Source organism: Malus domestica, chromosome 10 (assembly GCF_042453785.1).
Source record: "Malus domestica chromosome 10, GDT2T_hap1".
Taxonomy (NCBI): Eukaryota; Viridiplantae; Streptophyta; class Magnoliopsida; order Rosales; family Rosaceae; genus Malus; species Malus domestica.
Window position 1 is genome coordinate 9,002,043 of NC_091670.1, and position 20,934 is coordinate 9,022,976.

General features: G+C 37.0%; 2 protein-coding genes across 3 annotated transcripts; both read right to left on the reverse strand.

The window, feature by feature from the left end:
* Window positions 1-201: 201 nt before the first annotated feature.
* On the reverse strand, window positions 202-6,336 carry LOC103445112 (beta-galactosidase 5-like). 2 transcript variants are annotated; one of them, XM_008384088.4, is made up of 19 exons: window positions 5,920-6,336; window positions 5,678-5,773; window positions 5,459-5,571; window positions 5,318-5,384; window positions 5,115-5,207; window positions 4,804-4,947; window positions 4,459-4,547; window positions 4,275-4,380; window positions 4,003-4,090; window positions 3,733-3,851; window positions 3,210-3,374; window positions 2,914-3,092; window positions 2,714-2,823; window positions 2,497-2,606; window positions 1,780-1,890; window positions 1,580-1,693; window positions 1,223-1,425; window positions 789-1,125; window positions 202-668 (listed from the first exon to the last, which is right to left on the reverse strand). In XM_008384088.4, exons 1-19 carry the CDS (start codon window positions 6,097-6,099, stop codon window positions 546-548), a joined length of 2,547 nt encoding a protein of 848 aa, XP_008382310.2. In that variant the 5' UTR covers window positions 6,100-6,336; the 3' UTR covers window positions 202-545. The 2 variants fall into 2 exon arrangements, with proteins under 2 accessions (XP_008382310.2, XP_070661946.1); XM_070805845.1 differs by having other exon boundaries at window positions 5,115-5,203; window positions 5,314-5,384; window positions 5,920-6,176.
* Window positions 6,337-8,818: 2,482 nt separating this feature from the next.
* On the reverse strand, window positions 8,819-19,226 carry LOC103445113 (uncharacterized). The gene is made up of 18 exons (XM_008384090.4): window positions 19,044-19,226; window positions 18,781-18,841; window positions 17,338-17,374; window positions 16,729-16,859; window positions 16,273-16,365; window positions 16,071-16,173; window positions 15,849-15,982; window positions 13,358-13,497; window positions 12,811-12,861; window positions 12,649-12,731; window positions 12,507-12,561; window positions 12,297-12,408; window positions 11,205-11,946; window positions 10,910-11,123; window positions 10,713-10,783; window positions 10,089-10,257; window positions 9,859-9,988; window positions 8,819-9,694 (listed from the first exon to the last, which is right to left on the reverse strand). Exons 1-18 carry the CDS (start codon window positions 19,155-19,157, stop codon window positions 8,967-8,969), a joined length of 3,168 nt encoding a protein of 1,055 aa, XP_008382312.2. The 5' UTR covers window positions 19,158-19,226; the 3' UTR covers window positions 8,819-8,966.
* Between the last annotated feature and the right edge of the window lie 1,708 nt (window positions 19,227-20,934).

A 20,934-nucleotide genomic window follows, 5' to 3' on the forward strand; every position in this document is an offset into this window, starting at 1 on the left:
GTAGACGGTTGTAATCATCAAACAACATTGTAAGATGTGAAGTAGAACTGAAAAAGTAAAACAAAAAAGTTCGGGTGAGAAAGTTGTTAACACCTCATAAGCGCACTAACCATATGTGAAAGTTAATACACATGACGTTGATTAAATTAGAATCTCTAAAATGTCGTAAGACTATTTGTCAAAATATGGTGGTGCTTATCCTGACAATAAACCAGTGTGCGTGTTTATCATTTTCCTTAAAGTCAAAGTTGAATACGAATTTCTCCTGTCATCCTCAACCTGAATCGAAACTTCAACTGGGAAGCTTTGTGATTGAGAAGCTTCCCTTCAGTTGTATGAAAAACATCAGCATTCCATGCATACTTCTGTAGAAAATACTTTTACATTTCCATACACCAATGTCACATTCTATATTTTGCTGCTAAAACACTGCTCTGCCGCTGCCTAATCTAATTTTCGTACGGCATTAAATTTTTCCCGAGTTCGGTCTTGTACCCTTGAATTTGGTTCTGGCAGTTTTTCTTTCGTTCAGCGGTCATGGCAGTTCAAGTGCTTATAGGGGAACAAACAGCTTCCACAGATAACTTTTTTAGTTTGCTTGGACAAGGGTCTGCGCCGAAGTTGGTGTTTGATATGGTCACTGAACACTTCTGCTTACCTAGGCACTCCTGTCAAGATAAAACATCAGCAAAATCTCGATTACTTTGAAACTTTGACATCTCAATGAGTTGATTGGAAAACTTCTGACTCTTTACTGCAGTAAATTAGGAGCAATATCTGAGAAGTACCTTCTGCAGGACAGCATTTGAGTTTGGAGCGTGACAGGTGCCATGCTGAAATTTCCCACAGCTTCCGGATGGAGTTCCAAAGCTTGAAAATTTAATAGCAGAAATGGAGTGTCCATCTGTACAGTGTAGGCCAATTTCGGGCTTCTGTTGCACTTCCGTTTGGCCATGGCTCTCAGTGTGCCAATTTGTAATGTGTGGGTGATTTTCAGAAACCTCGGCACAAACACTCGTCACTGATTTTTTCACAAGAGCGACCTTTGATACATCACCACCAATCTCCTCAAATACTACCAAGAGGTTCTTAGACGGCTTCAGCCAAGAGCGAGGAACGTGGTACCTGAGACATAACAGAATTAAAGTTCAGTTCTTGAAGTGGTTCTTAATGTGTTTCTGCATGGATTTACTGAACCCTAAACCGTGAAAGAAGTTTGTACCATTGTTGAGTTGGATGCTGACAACCAAATTGGCATTTCTTAGGCCTGAATGTACCAGAATACGTGCATGCACTGCAATCGCCATCAGCGTAAATAGTCCAGTATCTTCCGATGCTCTGCCCGTTGATCCATGCTTGGCCCTTCCCCATACTACCCATGTCCAAAGCCAGGGGCTCATCTCCATTTGGTTCATCAAAGTATGCCTACGCATTCAACAACTGTTAAACCACATTGCAGTAGGAGGCCCAACGAACTCCAATTCACCCTCCAACCAACATTCAGTTCTTAGATAGAACCATATGAAATAAGAGTAAAACATTTGGTCAAGCTTCAACGTTGGAAGTTACATTTCCCTACCTTATACCATGTCAGTGGCTGTTGTTTTTGTGCCACTAAGGACCCTGTCATCCAATCCACAGCCGAAATGGAATTTGGAGAATCCAGATTCGAGGCTTCACCTTTTAGCCCAACCTGTATAAAGAAACAAAAGAATAAGTTGGGATTCTTCGAGTACACGAGTCACTGGAATTAAGTGGAAGTAGAGATTAAAGACCGACCTGATATGACCATTGCTGCCAAGATAAATCTCTTGTTCCATGGTCTAGTCCATGTAGAGCAACTGGTCCCAGCACTCCTGTGTTCCGCGTCTCAAAGTGAGGACCATTATTCTTCAACGACAACAAGCGGAAAATAGTTCAGTTAAAAGTTCAACTTTGGATTTGGTTTAAAAACAGAGAGAGAGAGAGAGAGAGAGAGATCAATGTAAGTAAAACCTAAAAAACAACGCAAGCTTTACACAGACCAATCAAAAAATATATTGCACAAGATAGATAATGCAGTATGTAAACCATACACGTATTACAGAGATGCAAGACTAGAAATACGAACTCAAAAACTAATACAAGTTTGAACGATCCAAATTTCATGGTGCTTCCGATGTTCCCTTTGACTCTTAATTACTAAAGAAGTTGAGGTTCCACCATCAACCAATTGGACGTATGGGGAGTAGCACAACTATTTATAAGCACATGCCTTGTCCCTTCTTTCGCCAATGTGGGATTCATATTCTGAACAATTACATCGCAATGATGAAACCCTCATAGTCATACGTCTCTCACATTCCATGGCTAATTCCTTATTGTAACAAAGTATACAATAATCATCACAATTTTTTAAAGAAAATATAGAAATTCGAAACATAATAGCCAACGATAAATTTTCTTTTGTACATCAAAGCATTGGCAGTTGGCGAAAATGGAAATTAAGGAACTAACCGCCAATCCAACAGCTATACTGAGAAGTGAAATTTTATTCAGTCCAGCATGCAGGTTGACATTTCCTGTAAAAGTGAATCTTCTGTGTTCCCTAGTCCCAGAAGCCGATCCTATCGTTATAGAACATATACTTCTTTTAATCAGACTCCAATAGGTATTCCATTAGATCATATCTAGCTGGTGTACTTCTCTAAGCACAAGCTTATCAACAATTTACCTGAGAGCTGGTCATTGATGAAGACATGCATAGCATCTCCAGCTGACTGCACGGTTAGACTGGGATGTTGACCTCCGCGTAGAAATGATTCTGATGGATCTATGTCAACACTATAAGCATCAAGTTATTGATAGTTAGTTTTGACAAAGGGATATACATGTTGGAAGATATGTTGGGTATAAATGTTAGTGTAAACTCACCTGGTTGTGTACCACAAATAATCACTGGAGTCTCTTGTAATGTTCAGTTGATCTAAGAGGCCAACGACCGTGATTGTAGTATCACCAGCCACTGAAGAAACATCTTCATTGAAGATTCCCCACGAGTGCAACTCAGAGTTAGTGGGCAAAAGTTGTGTTTGGAATGTCTGAACTCTCACCTGCAACAGAATGCATGGCTACCTGATTATCATTTCTGCGTATACAATACACTATACCAAAAGTGGAACAAAACCCAGTAAAGAAGCAATTCAAAGTTAGTGTCGTTTGTCACTCACTCGGGCAGTGTTGAATGCAACATTTTTGCAATCTGGAAGGATGCTGATGGACCAAGGGGGGAGGTGAAAGTTCATGTTATTGAAAGTCACTTTTGCAGCTGACTTTGTATTGAAATTTGAGAGAAAAGCTGCACAGCCTCCTGACTTGGAAGAGAATACATGTGCCTGGAATTTGAGTCTATCTGGTTAGAAACAAGCATCAACTTCCATATGTTCAAAGTTGCCAAAACATCAATCTGATTGAAATTGATTTTGTACGAATCTTCAAGGAAGACTTCCTTTTGAAAACTACCAGAGATATTCTTAAGCTTAGTTCATAGTTTCTCAAAGGAGGTGGTAGCCAATATGGCATGGCCTCATTTAACACAGAATCCCCTTGACCATTAGATAGCTTACTTATTTTGTCATGTGTGAATACTTGTTTAACTAACGTATAAGATGTTTTGAAACTCTACTGATTTCTACTGCAGAAATTCAGAGTAATGACATTCTTACTTACACGCTCTCAGAGAAGCAGACAAACCTGTTCGTAGCTCCCTAAGGTTGTGACAGTAGGATCAGCATTCAGCAGAGCTAGCTCACATAGCTTAACAGCCTTATGGAGTTCCTTTAAGTGGCCATACTTAGGTTGCCTGATCAAGCCTATAAATCAGTTATGAGTTAGAAGACTGCAAACTAGTAGTCTAGTACTATTTACACATCACAACGTACATCTGAAGAAAGATCACATTACGGAAGAAATATAACATTATGAATTTGGAAAGTCACCACAGAATGGGTTCAATTTTCTCACCGTATTCGTCGATGGGAGCATCATAGTCATAGCTGGTAGTTATAAAGGGGCCTCCAGCAGTTCTTCCAAAGTTGGTCCCTCCATGGTACTGCATTCAATGATTAGTTACCTCTGGCAGTGATGTACTATATGATAAAGCACGATATATATCGGATTTACATTGACATGAATAAGGTATCATTTGGATTGCAGAATGTTTTGTATAAAAGTTTTCGTACTTTAATGTTTGTCTTCTATCTCAAAGCATACAGACGGCAAAGGGATTGACTGACCATGTAATAATTTATGAAGGAGCCTCCTTTTTGGATGAATCTGGCAACTGCAAATGCCAAATCTTCAACAGGCCGCTGGTAAATTGGGCCACCAAATTCTGTGAACCTTTAAGAAGACAGGACAACGTAAATCTACTACTTCTCAAGCTGCAGTTCTGAGAGCAAAGGCCAATATAGAACTTACCAGCCACTCCAAGCTTCAGTCCACATTGTGGGTTTGTATGGTTTGTTGGGAGAAAAATAATCGCAATAAAAACCATTGCAAGTGTTTATCTGTCAGCAGCATTCAAACAATCCAAAATAAATTAGACTTGTTAGCAACTCTAACTTAAGCATAGATTAACTTCGTTGCCAGTGGTTAATTAGCCATAATTGGCTAATATAAATGCAACTCGTGGGATGCTTAAATTTCCTAGTAGAAAATAGAGTTTTATGGGTAAATAAAGGAGATTGGAAAGATAACTGAATGTGACTTATTGACTTGTTCAGAGAAGTATGCATAGAGTGGGTGCAAGGACATTTCGCTTACCACTGGGTCAGGGGCATCATCTTCCTTGCACATGACCCATGGGACCCCGGTACCCATTCCAACAGCCATCTTTGCAGCCCAGGTCATGTATGCATAACCAGAAGCCCCAAACGCCTTGCTTTCTGGCTCGTATTCGTTCTCAATCTGAACAAAAAGTAAATTAATCCAAATACAATTAGTGTTACGTATCATCAGTGTGCTCATCTATCCAAACCGAAAACAGTGTCAAGTGGTAACCTAGTACATAGATGTGCTCAAAATTAAGCTGATTGAAATGTTATACAGCAGTAAAAAATAGTAGCAGAAGTTACCTGAGAAAGGATAATGGGGCCACCTTGTGACTCAAACAACTTTTCGTTCTTCATCAACTGGACAACTTTCTGTGTAAATTTTTGCATTGCTGACTGCAACACCAAAAATAAGCAAAACATTAATCATTGATTAATTCACACAATTGACCGAAAACTTCAAGTTTTCAAATTACATATCCTTCCTTCGTAAAAAAAACACAGACCTTAAAAGGCTCATTATCTGTTCTGAAGCTAATGCCTGGAACAAACTTCAGCCAAACTGGAAACCCCCTAAAGAAAATAGAAACATTCAAAAAGAAATTCGTCGACGAAACGAAAAACTGCTGAGAAAAAATGATCATTACCCAAAATTCCATTCTGAACAAATATAAGGACCAATCCGAAGATGAACATAGAGCCCTGCCTTGTGAACCGTCTTTATGAACCGAACCAAATCGTTCCTCCCCTCAAAATTATACTACAACCCAAAAATTGTAAGAACAAGGTATCAAACAGAGAAAGGGATAATGTGCACAAAATTCAGAGTAATGTAAGAAATTGAGTGAAATAAAAACAATGAATACATTGCCAGGAGAAGGTTCATGAAGATTCCAGAAGACATAGGTGTCAATGGCATCCAAGCCACCATCTTTGGCCTTCTGTATAAGACCTTCCCACATCTGCATTTCACTTATCATGTCCAATTAGCAATACGATCATCAAAAGTATGCAAAAGAAATCACATTTGGTCAGAAAAATAGTTTAACATTTATAAAAAAAAAATTTTAAAAAGTGGGCTTTAATTTAGATGGGGACAAAATGGTACCTCAGGAGTACTTCTGGGATAGTGAATGGAGCCAGAGAAGAGAAGTCTCCTCTGCCCATCAATGACAAGAGCCTTCCTATCAAACACAACATTGCACTCTGTCTGCTCAACATACACAGAAGACCACACTATGCAGCAGCAGAGCAGAACCCAGCTCAAAGCTGAGCTATTAGCCCCCATTCTTCTTCTTCCCACTTCCTAGAGAGAGAGAGAGAGAGAGAGAGAGAAATCTAAACTATGGGAAATAATGGGAGAGTGGAAGATTGAAATTTGGTCACTTCATTTTGTCTGGAATGACATTTACTACTGTAGAGATTCACAGTGACATTTGGCTCAAAAGTTGAAATTTAACATGAAAAAACAAGTAAAAAAATGGAGGCAGAAGGCTGGTTTGGTACTGAGGTGATTCTGAAAAAAATTGGTATCAAAAAATGCTGGGAGTTTTTTTGTGTTTGGTAAACATTCAGCTTCAGCTTTTTTTCACATTTTTTGATGAAAAAAAGCCAAAAACAAGAAGCTGCAAAACCCAGCTTTGAAAAACCGACCTTTTTTTCACATCTATTTTACATATAAGTTTACCAAATACTATAATACTGTTTTTTTTTTCAAAAGCATTTTTATATAAAAGTTAACCAAATACTCTATAGCTTTATTTCACAGCCGTTTATTATCACAGCACAGCAGAAACAGCTTTTTTTCAAAGCACATCAATACCAAACCAGTCCGAAATCTGTTGGAAGGAAGCAGCAAAAGTTGAAGGTCTTAACTTGAAGGAAAAATACAACAAAATGCGTTTGGGCAAAAAAATGAATGGAGCGCAATGTGTGCGATATGGACTGAACTGGAGGACACAACCCATCTGCGTTCTGCTAATGGCTGCATGCTGGAAATTGGAACGAAACAATAATTTTGGGATATTTTAGAAGTACCACATAATGTCACTTCCTCTTCATTCGTAAGTCAGAGGCTCGAATTTCATAGATGACGAATTCAATACTAAATTAGATTACTCATTGTGTAACTTCTCCTTAGTTAAAATATATCGTTGTACTAAAAAAAAAAAGTATCTATGATATGTCCGTCATTACAGGGGAAATCATGAAGATGTTTCTTTCGCGAAAAAAAAAAAATATGCAAGGTACTATAATGGTCTAGTAATATTCTTCTTTAATTGTAAGTGAACGATTTTAGGTTCAAATCTTGTGGATAACGAATTTGATACTATATTAGGTTGTCCATTATATAGTTTAGCCGAACTATCCATCTTAATGTAAAATATATCATTGTACTAAAAAAGAAAAATACCCCATGAAACATGTCCTTAATTGCTGGGAAAATAATGAAAATGTTTCTTTCGCACAAATAGAGACATTTTGTCATGTACCTGAAATATGAGTCGAGTACATTAAGTAGATACAATACAATTTTTAATGTTTTTCTACTTTTATTATGATACGTAATGTCCCGACTCGTTCTCTAGTTCCACAAAGAGGAAGGAAAACCTCATCTCAAAAAATAAATTCTCCCTCCAAAAGCCAAATTTAATTCAAGATTAGTATCCAATGGTTCTGTTTCCCTCCAAAAGCCAATCTTACGTTATAGTGCTTGTGGTTCTCAAGGAAACACATGGGACAGGGTAGAGGTGGCATCTCGACTCTAGTACCAAAACTGCAAAAATCCATGGCTGCGTCTGCCATAAGAAAGAACAAAAAGATATTAATAATAAAACTTCTTAACGTTTCTCTGATCAATAATTTCGAATTTTCACGAGAAAAACTTGCTTACAACAAGATAATTTCATCAATAATAAGCTTCTAACTCATTTTTTTCTGGATAGAAGCTTAATAATGACAGTATTATGCTTTTTAAAACAAACTTGTGACTTGTACATTATTGATACGATTGATGTGATTTTTACCACACAAACCCTAAAAAAAAATTATATAATTATGTTTAGGGGTGTGCTATTCACATATCTCTTTTTACTTCTTACATACCCTTTGTTAATTTATATTCGTTAATATTCTTCAATTCATACAATCCGACGACCGAAAATTAGAAAGATGTGTGAGAAGTAAAAATAGGTGTGTGGATATCACACCTCTATGTTTATAACAACTCATCTAATAAGGTCGAGAAATAGAAAACAAATTGAAATAGTTAGCAAGTCATGTCATTGATATCTGATGTCAATTAGGAGTGGTTATTCCTAACTTGGTTAATTAACTTTGTTGGAGTCAAAAAGTAGGGGAACATAGGATCCTTGGTTTGGTCCCTTTTTTGCCTATGAAAGTGTGCCTCTTTGGACAAAACAAAAAGGGGAATTTGGCTCTTTGCATGCATTAGTGCCCCTATTTTCCTTACAAGCAATACTCATATGCTTATGTTTGATTGAGCGTAAAACTTTAATTGCATGGTCAAACACTCTTAATTATTTGAAGTTGTTCGTGTTTCATGTCTTTTCTCTCCGTAATTGTACACATGAGGACTGCATTTGTTAAACTATGATTTTTTTTTAATTCTAAAATGTAATATTATCGAGGGCATACATGTACAAACGATTAACCGAAACCATTAGGATTTAACGGAGAGAACAACCGCGGTATCCATCCCTACATGCAGCCTTATGCCCTGTTTTCTTGGTTTCCCACTAGGAGTTGTTTGTTGCACTAGGTAGTGGTAGACAGCAAGTTGTCAAACCCTAGCAGCTGAACAGTTGGCATGATAAACTGATAAGGTAAACTGATCAGGGTCTGTTTGGTAGCACCGTAGTGTTTTGTTTACTAAAATGTCGGTAAAAGAATCATTTCACTCCTTAACTTTTTCTGGCGCTTACTTACACATACAGAATCGGAAAGCACGTAATTTCCGTTAAAATCTGTAATCAAATACCTAAAAGTAGAAAAATGTAAATTTCATGCTAACCAGTATTGTCAAAATTTAAACACTGAGCAAAATTTATAGCAACCGTATATCCAGCAATTGGTTTTACGGTTTACTCTCTTGAGAGATTTATCATCATGGAATTCTACAACATCAACGAAAAATTATGATTGGAACCATTTTCTAAGCTTCTTGGAACCTTGCTTTTCGCCATCCGTTTGGGCGGAGCTCCGTTGTGAGTGCTTGGATCTATATTGTTCGATCAGCAGGTCGAGTTTATCCACAACGTCCCGCCCTAATGGGTCTTTATTTTTCTTTGGCCTTTTTCTCCTCGTTTCATTCTCTCCGCCCTCTACTTCTTTCTGCGCTTGCAGCTTCCTCTTTTGAGGTTGTACATTTGCCTTTCCCACGGATTTTGATTTTTGTGCATCAATGGCCATGGATTCACGTCCGAATGATCTCCCACGACCACCAGGCTTTGCGCCATCTTGATGATTGTTTGGTTCATGTTTTGAGCTTTCCGAATTCTCTGTTGAGCCTCCTGATACTTTTGTTGATGAGATCTTCTTTTCCTTTCCGAACGGACCCTGTTTCTGCCTCTTAGGAGCTCTCAGTTGGTCAGTGGCAGTTCCATCACCAACCCTGTTTTCCTCTTCATCTTCTTTATTTGGTACTGATTCATCCAGACTTTGCTCGTCAACACTTTGTTTCCGTTTGTTGAACTTCTTGCTTGGATCAGCATCTGGTCTATTTGAGCCATCCTTTTGCTGTACACCTGGATTACGACGAGCTGCATTCTGCTGCCCTTGAATCTTAGCATTTCGTAATTTCAATTTCTGGACATTATCCAGTGCAAACTCCACAATTGGGCGATGATCAGGACCAAAAGTTCCTACAAGTTGCATCACATTAATTTACAACACAATGGATTCAATGCATTCGATATCTATTCCCCAACATAAAAGGACTGGAACTGAGACTCCGGTATAAAGATTTACTATCACCGGTGTCTTATGTCAACGTGAATTATGCAATTCCGCTGAAGAAGTAACTTACCAGGATTGTTATTCAGAACTCTGAGGGCCACAAGTGCATGCTGATGCTCTGTAAACTCAACAAAAGCAGCTCCACGAGAGTGATTCTTTGTGTTTAGCTTTCCTTTCTTCACATCCTCCAAGAACTTTATCTGCATGCTCAATGCCAAATATAAATAAGGGAAAGTTTCTTAAAATGTAATAAACGAAAAAACCGTAACAAATAGAGACAAAAGTTAACTACTAATTAACCTGGCGAATAACAGGTTTTTGTTTTGTAGCTCGTGAGGTAACTGCATCAATACAAAGTCTTTTTAGTTCCTTTTCATTCATGGACTTTGGCAAATTTTTTATAACTATTCTCGTCTGGGAAACGTGAAAATTTGGAGATTGAAGCTTCGACATCTTGCTTCTCTCCGCCCTGCATGGTTTCAGAAAATCATTAAAACCTGACCCAAAGGAATGTGAAACATCATGAAGTAGCAACAGAATAATCAGCATTCGCTGTTAAAAGCTATGGAGTCTGATGTTACTTCTTGACAAATTACCAGATTTTTTAAAGCTTGTGGAAGTTTTACCAGGTTTATAATTCATGTAAAAAAGTTAAATACAGGCTGAGAACTATAAAACAGGAGAAAACCCATACAAATGGTTTTTAAGAAGAAAAAAAATCTATAAAGTCAGTAACTAAAACGTAAATACATTACTACAAGGACCAAGAATGGATAATGATATTACAAAAGATTGTATTAATTTAATCAGAGATTTTGTCCGGAGACAATCAGGTGAGAACCAATTGAACTGTGCTCCAAGCATCCAATGGACAAAGTATGCATAAGCAATATGCAAGCGAACAAAAATATAAGCAAAACTTACATTTGGCGTTTCAACATATCACTAGCTGAAACCCCTTTTGCAGCTGGAGTTCCCTCAAGAACAAGACCTTCCTGTTAATTTTGAGGAAAGAAAATGCCAGCCGTTCAGGACAATCCGTTCAAATAATCACCACACACAAAACACTGTAGAATCAAAATAAAGAAGGAAGGGGGGAGGAGGCTTGTAGAAGAAATAACCTTTGCTAGATAGAGATTGCGGTGGTCTAGGTCCTCTTTCTTGGCCACATTTAATTCCTTATCATGAGCTGACTTTTTATCCAAAGCCTGCAACACTGTTAATTGTCTACCTTTCAGAGTAATTCCCGAGCCAGATTCCGCATTCCCAGCTGAAACGGCAGAACTGGCTCCATCTTTTGTTTTGAACCTGAGAAAGCCAGATCCTTTGGGTCGCCTGCCACAACATGATATCAGAAGTAGTTTCAAACATAAAAGGATGCAGGAGGAATCATATCAAACTACAAATAAAACATACTTGGTGACTGGATGAAGGACTGGGACAAAAGAGTCAACTTTCCCAAAGGTAGAAAACCTTTGTTTGACATCTTCATTAGTGATCTCAAAAGGAAGATTGCTTATGAAAATTGTTCTATGCAAATCTTCTACTTCGTCTGCCTGTTCAAGATTTGGTACCGTGCTTGTACTTAACTTTCCAGGCTCAGTAACGTCTGATGCTTTTGCAGTCTCAAGAGATGAGTTATTAGGCTCATCAACAGATTCATCAATAAGATTTGATGCCGTGGTTTTGCTTTTATTTCCAGGCTTATCAAACTCTGATGCTTTTGTAATCTCAGAAGACATTTTCTTCGGCCTATTAGGCTCATCAACAGATTCATCGATAAGATTTGATGCCGTGGTTTTGCTTTTCTTTCCAGGCTTATCAATCTCTGATGCTTTTGTAGTCTCAGAAGACAATTTCTTAGGCTTGTCAACAGACATATCAATAGATGACTCCTTATTCCTTTTGGGCAGTGTGGAATCATCATCAGGAGTTGCTATACCAGAGGGTGTGATGAAGTTTTTTAGAACTTTCCTTGCAATGTCTGCTTCCTCTTCAAAATTAATTTCAGTAGGGACGTCCTTTTTCTCTATGGTGTTGTCATCTAGAGCATTGTCTGCTCCATCATGGTGGTGGGATTTTTTACCGACATCCCCAGCATCATCCTCAAAATCATCACTGCTACTGTCACTTTCCCCATTTCTTTCATCCTCTTGTCCTGTAAAATGAGAGCTTTAACATCATAAAAATGTAGAAGCAAATACTAAAAATAAAGTACATATTTATCAATAAAATCGTTCAACATAAAAAAGATTTCGAATATCACAAAGTAACTCAAAATCAGGAGTGTAAAGGCATCTTTTAGAACATTATGAACAATTAAATGCATTTTATTAATCAGACACTCTGTGAATCATCTTATCATCATCATTCTGTTTCACAAAGAACAAAAACACAAAATGTCAGTTGATTACTCAGATACTATTGATTATTACTCCAAGATTCTACACGAAACAGTAGGACAAAAGTTGCTAAATGAGAAAGAAGTTACAGCAATATAACAAGTACCATCTGCTGAAGCAAGGGCATTATTGCCACTACCATATATCTTCTTTGAAACAGCCCAGTCAACAGCTATGGATCTTTTATGAAGCATTTGTCCATTTAGCTTTTTTATTGCCTGAGAAAGCAAAGGAAAAATGTTAGCTCACGTAACTCAGCACAAGAACCCACAGTTTAATTATGTACTCCAAAAGTAAAGCATGAATCTCAATGTACATTTTCCGCATCCTGTTTGCCTGTGAATTTGACAAATGCAAAACCTTTAGATAACCTGCAAACAAGGAATATAAACAGGGATGAAGAAATAGAGAACATGATATTTCATTGAGAAAAACAATACTGGATGATGGTAATATACCCTGTGTTAGGATTATGGGGAATAAAAACATCCCATACAAACCCTGCTGATGAAAACATGTCTTTTATTTCATTCTCTTTGGCCTGCGTTTGGGTAAGAAAACAATCAGTTTAAGTTCTCCTACGAACAAAATGTCATATGAAGATACAGTGAGCAAAAAACCTTGAAAGGAAGATTTCTAACAATGAGCTTCCACTTCTGAGTCTTGGAACCCTGAACAAACAAAAAGAATCCAGCTGTTTAGAAGCAATAAAATAGCACCACCACCAATAACATGAATAACAAAAATAACATCACTAACGTAACAACCCATAATGCTACGTAAATGACTAATTTGAATAACAAAAAAAAAATCCGGATTTTATCTTTTATAAATCTAAATGCTGGTTTGGTCCTTCCATGGCCTGCAAAGTTAAGAGCCTATCAACGTTAGTATAATGTATACTTGTTTTTATTTCTGATCCCTGCAGTTCCCTAACAGATAATGCTAAAAAACATATTACATTCTTGCGTCATCTTTTTTATTTTTCACTGAACCATAGCCAAGCTCAAATAGAACTAAATTTGAACTGGGAAGAATCCAAAGCCAAAATTGCATTGAAACAATGAAGCAATGAAACTCCATGAATTGGTTCAAATTCAATTAAGGAATGTCTAAGCTAGATCAATTCAGCTTGAAATTGTAGTAAGCAGTACACGTATAATTTACCTCCCCACCCAACTGACGTGCCCAAACAATGCCGCCTTTTATTTCTTTTTGGTGTAACATAGAAACAGAAGCATGAGCTGATCTGACACTGTTATAAAGTACAGATGAAGCATCCATTTTGCATCCATCTTGCACAAGACCTGAAAAACCACCACATATGGTGAAGACAAATTTACTTTTAAATGAGTGCACACGACAACTTTTGTCTGTCTAGTAACATTGAAGTTTCAAATTCCAATTAGGAAAGCATGTAATCAACTACAACAGCCAAACTAAAAGTATCAAGTGTTTCCCTAGAGTAGTTTGTTGCAACTATCATGTGAGTATTGATTATGTAAATTTAAATCGAGTCATCCGAATTGCAAATTATACTTAATGATGGATACTTAAAACGTTAGTTTATCAAGAGAGCCAATCCATTTTGTAATTTAAATGTCATATGCAAAGGAGAGTGTGAGACAGAAAAGTCAGACATAGACTGAAAACAAAGGAGGACAATTGTGGTACTCTTTAAAACTTATATTATGTTGAGGCTTTTATAAAAGATGAAGAAATAAAAAGGAATCAAAGGCAAAGACAAATGAAAAGGGAATCTAGGACATTGATGAATAGCATGTTTAAGAGAAGCATGACAGAGGGAGTGAGAGAAGCATGACAGAGGGAGCGGGGACAAGATCAACGCCTCAAATGCATCATTTTCCATATGAATATAAGCATGTCTTCATATTCCCAATAATCCCTTTATTTTAAGGTTTTTATCGCATATGGTCCCTTATGTTTTGGCAACTCATCACTTTGGTCCTTTATGTTTCAAACTCATCAGTCTAGTCCTTCATCTATTGCTTTGATCATCAAAATTGTCCCTGCCAAGTACTTCCATTAAAAGGTCTGTTAGCGTGCTGATGTGGCATTGGCATGGGACCCACAAAATCAATCATGTGATGCCACATGTATTCAATATAAAAAATAAAATAAAAATCAATTTTCAAAAATAGTATAGAATTTAAAAAATACCTTAAAATTTTGAAAACTGAAAAAGATTTAAATGAAGAGGAAGGAGTGGGTTGGGGACGGGGAAATCTGACTGGGTGGGAGGGGGCGACGGCAAGAGAGCCAGAGAGGGATAGGGAGAGCGGGTCAATCTGGGCGATTCTAATGTCCTAATAAATGAAGGCTTTCTCAATACATGGGGTATATTGGTTGGGGAAGGGGCGAAATCTGGGTTAGGAATGGTGTGGTTGGTGGTTTGCAGAGAGGGAGAGTGAGGTGGCTTCCTTTTTCTATTTTTCCTTAATTCAGAAAAAGCCAAACAAAGCATTATAATTTCTGCTTACGGACAAGCGTTTCTCCAGCAAAAGCAAAATCATGGACACCTAACCAATTAACAGAAAACTATAGATGGTCTCTTTCTCGCATGCTAGATTGCTAGTATGACCCAGTGTTAATATACAAAAGGTCAAAAAAACATGCAGTCTTTTATCAACAGAAGAATGAATCAATAGACCATGGAATTGTGATGAATGAGGGATGGATGTCTCCATCAGGTTCTTCCCCTCAGAAGCACAACGTTTTAATTTTTTTTTAATTTTTACCATAGTTTTTATTAAAAAAAAATATTATTTTGGTTTTATCTGTCTTAATTTGTTTTGTGGGCCCCAGACAAATGCCATATCAGCACCCAGCAGACTTTTTAATGGTAGTAGACGGAAGGGTCAATTTTGATGACTAAAGCAATAGATGAAGGACCAAACTGATGAGTCTGAAACATAAAGGACCAAACTGATGAGTTGCCAAAACATAAAGGACCATTTGTGATAAAAACCCTTTATTTTATCATCCTAGAATTCCGTTATGCTTGTTGACCATCTTTCCTTTTGGTTCAAAACAATCATATTTTATTCTTCAGTCTGCATGAGTTTTCCTATGTTTCTCGTGTTCTACATTAACTGGGAAATCCTAGTGTTTAGCCTCCATATGGATATGAAGAAATTCATTGAGTATGTCACACAAATTACACATGCAGCATATATATATTGCAACTTTCCATGTGCTTGTCCATGCTTCATGCATTCCAATGAATTAAAAGAGAGACAGTAAAAAGAATCTTGTCTCAGAGGTTTGTGTGTGACGTACATACGGTTGTAGAACTACCAACAATTGTTTACATGAATGCAATGCCAATAAATTGGGAACAGCATAATATACGAAGTCAAAAATTTACAGGAATGGCTAGTAATATTCTCCATAACAACAACTTCCAGCAACAATAGCCAAAGAAAACACTGACAAAATCAAACAGTTTGCACCTCATAATATTAAACCAACTAACCCACCAGCGACAATGGCTAATAAAAAAAATGACAAAGGAAAAGAATTTTCATGTTTCAACTCAAAATATTAAACCAACTAACCCCATTTAATTTGAAAATTAAAAGAAACTTGCAGGTGGTAGTGGCAGGGGAAGAAACAAAACGAAAGAAAATTCCCTTACCATGTTGTTCAAGCTCTTCTTTGGGAAGAGGATAAGTGATGGAACATACGTCCCCAATCTCCCTAGCTCTGCGATGAACATCTTCTGCCATACCAGCATTAAGAAGACCACCAAATATGACAGTTCTAGCAACCCTACACAACAACAAGAGATTAAGTACATCAGAACACATTTCTGGAAACTGATGCTATCAATTGACTTTCTTATCTCAAAATTACCTACCTCTGCTTTTCTGAACCACCCACTTTTGCCACTTGATCATTACTCAGTGCTGCTGTTTTTCTAGTCTTCACGGGTTTCTTTGTATTTTTTTCCAAAGTAACAACTACAAATAGCTAAGCAAAATGAGTGAAATCTACAATAGCTAATTTTTTTTTTTTTTTGGTGATTACAATAGCAGGATTCAAATGTTAAGATTATTTACCTCTTTCCTGAGATTTTGAAGCATCCTTTTCCCCTTGGGGATTTTCACTATCCTTGTCATTTTCTGTTTTCACGGTCTCATCCACGTCAATTCCTAAGACCAAAAGGTAGTAAGAAAACAAACCAAATTTGCAGAAGAAGTAGCTAAGACTATTAAAAACCTGTTGGAAACAGAGGAAAGATGCAAAAGAAATGAGAAATGAAGGGGAGATGTGAGCAGTGAAGAAGAGAGGAAGGAGAACACACAAGGAAATTAATTTAAAGGTGTTTTCAGTTTTTGTTTACTAAAGAAGTCTCTGTATTTTAGTCCCCTCTTCGTCAACTCTATCATCTTTCTTTCTTATCACTTTCTTCTACCTTTTCCTTCTGTATTTTTAATTACAAACAAAAACATTACCAAGCAGACCATAAGATATTTTCAATTCATGTGCCCTTCAGTTTAATTGTACATACGAACCTTGATTAGTCTTTGGCCTTCGTTGTTCAAGTGGAGCACGATGCATGGCATGTTTAGCTGCAATTTTTCGACCTCCAATGGACAAACCATTCTTTAGCTCAACAGCACGATTAGCATCTTCTATGACAGCACTACAAATCGATGCAAAATACAAACAAAAATGTTCAAAAGTTGCAACCACAAACCCAATTTTATAGGCTCATATTGCTGCAATATCTCCTGCAATATCTCCTAAGTAAAACTCCTGAATAAACCCTTTAGTCCCCAAAAACATGTCAAGAAATTTCAAAACAAAAAATTTTATCTTGTTCTTCATGATTTTTTTCAAACAACATTTTATACTAAGGGGTAGGGGGATTTGTGCTAGGCCACACAATGCGCACGTCATCATATCATGGTATTGTTGACAACAGAAAAAAATAATAATGTGGTATTGAACTCACCATCTACGGTAATCAGACCTAAGACCTACCACTTATAGGTGAATAGGAATAATACCAGTGGCCATCATGATTTTCTAATTCAAAGTAAAAAAACTAGCCTAACTTGGGAAACATAACAATAAAAAAAATGATCCATAATATGGGAAAAACAATGAACTTGACTTACAATTGAACAAAACCAAAACCACGGTGCTCAGTTGACCCTGTAAACAATGTAATGAGATGAATTAGAAACATTTTGACTTAACTGTTAAAAACCAGGTTAAATCCACGAAATAAATAATAAAAAATCTGTTGATAACCAATATAAGGAAATGAAAATCATATGACACATGAAATCTCATTTTGAAACAAGTTATTGATCAACCTTCTTCTTGTTGTGTTCAATCATTTCCACAATCCCTCATAGCAAATAATTTATAAGACACACACTTTACTAATAATTTTTCGATCACTTCTTTCACTTGTTTCATGTTGTTTTTGTTTAAAGCATGCTTGTACCTCATACCCAAAGTGATTTTACTTTACCTGATAATTGCGGTTGAAGAGAGGTTTCCATTTTTTTTTTTGTCGAGGTAATTTACTGTTATGTTGTTTAGTTCAATATGAGGGAGGAATTGCTCTTTGTGCTCATGGAGGTTCCTATATTATTGTTGGCCACTCACTGTGATCCTTACGTATAGGCAAGGGTCAAAGCTGCTTAGGAGGAAGCTCCCCATACAACTGATCGGCTAAGACTCTTCTTTCCTAAAGAGCATTTGAATATAATGCCCTTCTTAAAGTAAGTAAAGTTCCAGTGCTAGGGCATACCTATAAAGTTAACACTCAAATATCACCTCAAGCTAAGGAAAATTTCTAGCTGCAATTAATTCTAGGACAAAAACCTCCCGGCATAACATCTACACGAAGGGTGTATGTGAAGAGATGTTAATAGGTGGCAGACCCTCTAATCTCCCTCTCCAACTTGAATAAGGCTCAATTTACACTGTTCTGAGCACGGAGATGGGGTCCGCTATGAATATAGTGAGAGTGATCTCCAATGAGTACGAGAATCTCCTTTCCATTTTTGGGTAACTTTTCCTTTGAAGTGCTAACAAACACTACACGTGGTTATATAGGGTGGACATGTTGTCAGTTCTAAAACCTTGTTTTAGCAAGGGAGGATTGCTTTCTGAAAATGGTGTTGTGGTGATTCAACACGGCAAAATCTAATCATACTTTGGGGTGTGCTACTACATTGGGGGTTTGTCAAGTAATCAAACTTAAGCTCTGAGCCCTATTCATTGCCTTGAAGTATATTCTGCAGATGGTGTGGCTTTGATACAACACGGGCAGATAATTACCATTCCAACAAGGCCACACAAATCTAATCATGGGATGCAGAAAACTTATCCAAAAGCATTAGAAGCACACCACCCCGCCCCCCCCCCCCCGGGGGGTACATATGCTGTTAGTTAATTTGGTTTCTTTTAGGGCTCTGGCTCGCCCTTTACAAAAATTAGATATTAACAAGACAACAGGAAACAAGCAAAAGTTCTCCGAAAAACACCAGTGTCAGAACTAAAAATCAAATAGTAAAGTTCCATTTTTTGCAACATTTTCGGCTTACCCTTCTTCATAACCAAAAAGCACCGCCTAATCGGTCCAATGTCGCTGAACGTCTCTTCCAGCTGAAATTCAAAAGAAAAACAAACAAATTAAAGAAATTTGCATTACGAAACAAAGCAGAAAATTAAAATTTAACACCAGTTAGAACAGAAATCGTATGAACAGATTGTAATTCAACAATTTAGCTAATTCGAGTGATTCGATTTCAGTAAAGGAAGAAAGAAAAATGCAAAACTGGGGGTGTGGGGGTACAAGAAAGAGCACCTGAGATTTGGTGAAAGAAAAGGGGAGATTGGAGACGAAGATGGTGGAGGGGGAGTGCTCGCTTTCGGTTCTCGGTCGGCCGCCATCGCCATCTTTGCTTTTCTTCTTCCCCATCTCTGTTTTGTTTTGCAGCTATGAACTTTTGGACCTAAAACCTCAGGAGGGAAACAAAGGAGGGTTTCTTCGTTGTTTGTTTTTTTTTTTGGTCAATGAGAGAGAGGGTTGAGGTTGAATTTTGGGCCTGGCCCATGAACAATATGGTGTTGGACGGGTGGATATTAAAGTGGGCCTAAAACAAGTGCACGACTTGTACTTTTGGTTATGGTATGTGAAAGGATACTACCACGCTTCTTCTCTTAGGAACTTGGAAGTAAGAAGTTTTACATCCTAAAAATTTGTGTGAAGTAATTTGTCTTTTGTGTGTTTTTGATGAGTTATTTCTGCATACATGTCAGATTGTAGTTTGCAAGAAGTAGAACATAAGAGTTCTTGCTTCCAAGAAAGGAGCCGTAATGTCCTTTCTAAAACGAGTGGTGTTATACACGTCTTAACACAATTACTCCACTCATATTCCATTACGAAAATCATTAGTCTTTTGTAATACTCTTTAGATGACATATTTAAAGTCCGTTTGGAAATGACTCTGGCACTTCTAAAATCACTTGTGGGAGTGATGTTTAAGTGATTTTATGAATCATATGGAAAGTTGCTTCTTCTCATAAGTGATCATGTCACTCTCATACTAACCACTCTAAACGATTCTTAAACAAGATAGACCACATTAACAAATATAAAACCGATTAACTATTTTTCATCCGTAAATAATATTGTACATTGAATTCATCTATATTTGGAGATGGAGATTTGAACTTACATGCAGAGAAAATAACACACCGTTCTAACCAATTTGGCTCGGTCCAAATATGTTAAAACCAATTAACTATTGAATTCTAGAAAAGTGGTTGATGACCATGATTTTTGTAGTCAAATGATGATATGGATTTGGGAAGGGTAGTGTGCTATCCACACACCAATTTTCACTTCTCACACACTTATCTCAATTTTCGACTATCAGATCGATTAAATTGAAGAATATCAATGATAAAACATTAACAAGGACATGTGGGAGGTAACAATGAGGGTATATAGCACTATCCTCTGTGGAAAACGATCACATGATCTTTGAAGTACTTCTGATTGATGGACACCATTTTATCCGAGAGAAAGAGTTACAAAAATGGAGTTCTTCCCCTTTAAGTATGAGGTTTAAATTAGGTGGTGTCACGTGCGCTACCTTATATAGACACTTTGAAACATGTGGTATAAATAAGTAAATAACACAACATTGTCGTGTACAAAAATTTCAGCTTACAAGCTAATAACCAAAACATTGTGACGGTCAAGTCCTTTGTCTACCTATTTTCACGTACATGGTGAGTCGTGATTAAATAACCATGGGACCATGGTCCATGGCTCCAAATATTTTCATGTAATTCTATTATCTGAGGATCATATGCAATTATTATTTTTTACTTTAAATACATAAAATTACGAGATTGAAAATACACTTAAAATTAGTACACATTGACTTTTTTAATGTGCCAATATCAATGCCCTCGGCGTTATTATTGAAAGAGCTTGTGTATTGCATAATGCTAAGTTTACATCCGACTAACTTAATGTTTTCCAAAAAATTTCTTCTCTTACAAGTAAAGCATAGAAGAATACAAAATGAGTGTTAAAATCACTAGTTAAAATCAATAATTAATTAGGCCAATATGCTCGATAAACAAACTTTTGATCGAAAACAACATCATATTGCAACTTATTTATTTATTTATTTTTTTTAACAAACGATATCTTCTACACTAAAGGGGAATGGGTGGGCTGA

Bases quoted from the DNA above. Each gene is read 5' to 3' on its own strand.
- LOC103445112 (XM_008384088.4), bottom strand. From the start codon at position 6,099: ATGGGGGCTAATAGCTCAGCTTTGAGCTGGGTTCTGCTCTGCTGCTGC. The intron at 5,774-5,919 runs GTACCATTTTGT...AGTGAAATGCAG, and splicing joins ATCCCAGAAGTACTCCTGAG to ATGTGGGAAGGTCTTATACA. The intron at 1,126-1,222 runs GTACAAACTTCT...GTTATGTCTCAG, and splicing joins CAGCATCCAACTCAACAATG to GTACCACGTTCCTCGCTCTT.
- LOC103445113 (XM_008384090.4), bottom strand. From the start codon at position 19,157: ATGGGGAAGAAGAAAAGCAAAGATGGCGATGGCGGCCGACCGAGAACC. The intron at 13,498-15,848 runs GTAAGGGAATTT...GTGGTTTTTCAG, and splicing joins AGAAGAGCTTGAACAACATG to GTCTTGTGCAAGATGGATGC. The intron at 10,258-10,712 runs GTAAGTTTTGCT...GAAACCATGCAG, and splicing joins GATATGTTGAAACGCCAAAT to GGCGGAGAGAAGCAAGATGT.